The 4,113-nt window shown below is 35.5% G+C and overlaps 1 protein-coding gene across 1 annotated transcript; it reads left to right on the plus strand.

Annotated features, from left to right (window-relative positions):
• The first annotated feature begins 657 nt into the window (after positions 1 to 657).
• On the plus strand, positions 658 to 4,040 carry ecrg4a (ECRG4 augurin precursor a). The gene is made up of 4 exons (XM_046845427.1): positions 658 to 810; positions 2,503 to 2,550; positions 2,721 to 2,884; positions 3,284 to 4,040. Exons 1-4 carry the CDS (start codon positions 738 to 740, stop codon positions 3,431 to 3,433), a joined length of 435 nt encoding a protein of 144 aa, XP_046701383.1. The 5' UTR covers positions 658 to 737; the 3' UTR covers positions 3,434 to 4,040.
• The last annotated feature ends 73 nt before the right edge of the window (positions 4,041 to 4,113 follow it).

Below are 4,113 nucleotides of genomic sequence, written 5' to 3' on the forward strand. Positions count from 1 at the left end.
CATAAATTAAAGGAGAGAAAGAAAAAAGAATGAAAGAATAGACCTGCTGAATTACCTGACCTGATTTTAAGAACAAATTATTCAGAAAATAACTAAGAATGGGGAAAAAGAAGTCAAGTTTGTAATGTAAGCAGGACATTTTAAATATTGTTAGCAAAAATATTTTATTTGCCTCTGCATTGTGATATTTTCTAATGAATGTAGTTCTGTTCCAACAAGCTATTACCTTAAATGAAAGTACCCTGGCCAGCTACTTTGCATTGTGCTCAATCCAGATTCACATTTCAATGTAGTCTTTGTTTCTGTCTGAAAAGTTGCTGAGGGAAGCAAAAAGACTTCACAACCTGAACTCATTGCCAAGAGAAATGTTAAAACAGATTACAGGTTTTGTGATCCCCCCTCCTCTCTTCTAGTTCAAATTTCTACAGTTGGAACATCTGGAAATGAGTTTTTTGTCTGTAAGAACAGTAACTACATTTATTTAACCTTTTTTGTGTGTCGCACAGTCTCTATGCACATATTATTATTGGATCACTATTAATTATCAAAAAATACTGTGACCCAAATGTCCAAAACACACCTTTTTTCTTTTGTTTTCATGGTATTTCTCCCCTCGGGCAGTAGAGCAAGTTTCCACTGGGAGTATTTGCATAGCTCCTCTCCCCTTCTCTTTCCCTCCACTGCACCCTGACCCACGACTGTAAACGAGTGCAGTCTGAGAAAAAGAAAAGGAGTCCATGATGATGTACCCAAAACTTTACCTACGGCTGTTTACTTTCCTGGCAATAATAACTCTACTGGCTCTCTCAGGTAAATGCTTTTCTCTAAACAATGCTTTTTACACACATCTGTTTAAACTGTCCTGTCTGCCCATTAGCTATCAACATTACAAAATGCACTTATCTCTGTTCTGAGACAATCTTGATTGGAGGAACTAATATGCTGCACTTTGAAACCTATTGTAGATATGCATGAACAATTAAATGCAGTGAAATGCCTAAACCTACACTAAAAGTAAAAGCGCGTTCTTAAGGGTTCTTTGTTCAGCAACTCAAGCTTTCACCACAAGTTCTATACATAGCATGGGATTAGTCTCTTTGATTGTTATACTATACTTAATTAATTTATTTATTTTAAAAAAGACTTCAAGGATACACAAGCAACTTTGTCAAAGAGTACAAAATGAAGTCAGTGTGAACTACAATGAAATTATTACATATAAAATCTTAACAATAGAAACACTGTTTTTTACTGAAAAATAAAGTTCTGTGTTTGGTGTTTTGCTAAAGAAAAGAGATGAAAAATACTGTTTTTGTCTTCGATGTGTTGTCACAGTTTGTTTAAAGAAACAAAAAGTGATCATGTTCCAGGCAGGACATATTGCATCACACACTAGAAAAACATTTAAAGAACCTACAGGCAAAAAGGATGTCCAGATATAGGACATCTTCCGTTTGCTTTTCATAAAGACTGTTCTGCATGTAAAAAATTCATGGTCTGGTCCTGCTGCAAAAAAGTAATTTATTATTTAATACATAAAAATGTTATAGTCTTTTATTAAAGATTTGAACATGTGGCTGTAAACTGACTGTTTAATTCTCTTGTAAATATGTTTTATAAATGTTTTTGCTTGATGCCAAGTATTTCTTTTATTGCAAACCATCAGAATATAATGTAATACATTTCTGAATAGAATGCAAAGTGGACGTGCAGCCAGAGTCTCTATGGTACCCAGAAGCTTTTCTTTTGCAAGCTATAATGCAAAGATGAAAAAAAGAGAATAGGATATTAGATTACAGAATGGATTGTGTCTATATACATGCAATATCTACTTTCAATGCAAAGAGTAAAAAAAAAGGGCCCAGATTTCTTAGTTTCCTGGAAAAATGTGTGTTTTGGGAAATGTGGTTTGGCTACAGAGTTTTGATCAATCTGTTAACCTGGTTAATAATATTACCATGAACATGATAAAGGTGGAATAAAGGTATATTGATATGTGATAGTGCTGGGCTACCCTAGAAATTCACTTTAACTAGCTAATAGCATGGGTAATGGTTAATAGGCCTTATTCTTTGTCCTGCTCCTCCTAAATATCTGGAAAGGAGCCACAGCTATTAATGTCCAGAGTTTTTACAGAAGACAAAGAGACTTTAGAGAATTCGACCAGTTCAGTGTTGTTTAGACAATGGCCATAAGTATAATAATACAAGATGACATTTTGAGATCATTCATTCATTCTGGACTATTTCAGCACTGCTGTATATAACTGTTGTTCAGGCTTTGTTTGGGGCTCCTGTAAACAATCTCTGCTAAATACCTCCATATGCCAGTAGCTGTTCATTCAGTGCTGAGGAATGTGCAGCGTGTGCATTTTATGGAAATCAGTGCTCATGAATAATGGAGTGATTCAACTGAGTTTGTATGGAAAATTTGTCCAAAGTAAAGTAACGTGTTTTGCTGAAATTGTAAAATGAGTCTGATTCAATTCATAAATGTTTCCAGATGCATCCAAGCAGAGCACTTTGCACAAAATCCTGAAGAAGAGAGAAGGTATGTAAATATCCCGTGTCAACTAAACCTAAACTGCCCTCGGCCTTTCCAGCTCTGATCTTGATACTTATATTTAGACAGCTCTATACTTTTTCACGGCTTTAATATGACCAAAAAAAACTATTTCCACACTTTTCCTCTTTAACTGTCTGCTCTCTGTTACTCTCTAGTGGAGGGTGAGGTAAAGGCTGCAGATGCTGTGGCAGTTCCTCCATCCAAAGCCAAGCAGTTCCTGGCTTCTCTTCGAAGGCCTAAGAGGAACCTGTGGGACCGCAGTCGTCCTGATGTGCAGCAGTGGATCCAGCAGTTCATGTATATGGGGTATGATGAGGCGGTGAGTTACAGGTTTTGATACTAAGGCCTTAGTATAATTACGAGTCTGTGAAGTTGTTCATGATGTCTATCTTCATTAAGGGTGTTTATGTAAGCAGAACTTATTAATTGTGAATTATCCTATGTAGGACAAATACACACCGATGGCATTATTTAGCTGCATTCTCTGTGTGATGTTTAGGGAATTTCAGGAAATATTTAAAGGTTGGCTTAATCCTTAAAACAAAAAAGGATTGATATATTTTTTCATTCAGCCTGGTCATTTTCTATTTCTACCACTTTCCTTTCAGCTACTAGTTACCCCAAACTCTCTCACTGATGTTCATATAAAATCACACAGCAATTGAATGCCCTTTATAAACATTCATTGTCTGAGGTTCACATTTTATTTTCCTTTCAGAGACTAGAGACTGACCTGGCATATTGGATGGACCATGCTCGTTCCACAGATCAGGGACGGCAGCATCACTATGATGAGAATTCTCCCATGGGTCCTCGCTATAGCACCTCTTACAGACACGGAGCAAATGTCAACTATGATTACTATTAGCTTTTGGCTTCTCCTCAGGAATCAATCCATGTGAATCAATTGAATGCAATTCTGTGGATGAGCAGAGCCTCTTGTGATAAAGAATTTTCTTCCTACTCAAATATTTTTTAAATGCGATTTTGAGTAAATACTGTGCTTGTTTACGTGTTTTCTGGGTGGCTGCAATTGTTTTTCCCAGTGCATGGGGAAAAAACACTTTTTTGCCTGTACATGCCTGATTTCCTTCCCAGAGTAATCTAATCACATACATTATTGATTATCTTGGTCACCTGTAATGCAGTAGTTTGGTCAATAATCTTATTGATTAGATGGACTCTAATTAACTAATAACTGCCTCTTCCTCTTAATAATCTCAGAAAATTTGGATAATTTATAAAGAAATCTTTTTATGCTTAGTGTAACAAATTATAAGCAAACTATATAAAAAAACATCTAAACTCAATCCTGTTTAGATTGGTAAAGTTCACAAAACATTTACTTCATGGTGAAACACTTTTATATAAAATGTCTGTTTTCCCCAATTTCTTCATGTGTGCATGCATTTCTGTTCAATGAACATCCTGAAGGTGAAGCAAGAACAAATAAACTTGGGTTATCATAATTATCATCACTGAATCACAATCATATCATAATCACATCACCAAATACACATTTAAAAAGTTGAGAGTTAAAGAGTAAAA

This window comes from Silurus meridionalis, chromosome 3, assembly GCF_014805685.1.
Source record: "Silurus meridionalis isolate SWU-2019-XX chromosome 3, ASM1480568v1, whole genome shotgun sequence".
Lineage (NCBI taxonomy): Eukaryota > Metazoa > Chordata > Actinopteri > Siluriformes > Siluridae > Silurus > Silurus meridionalis.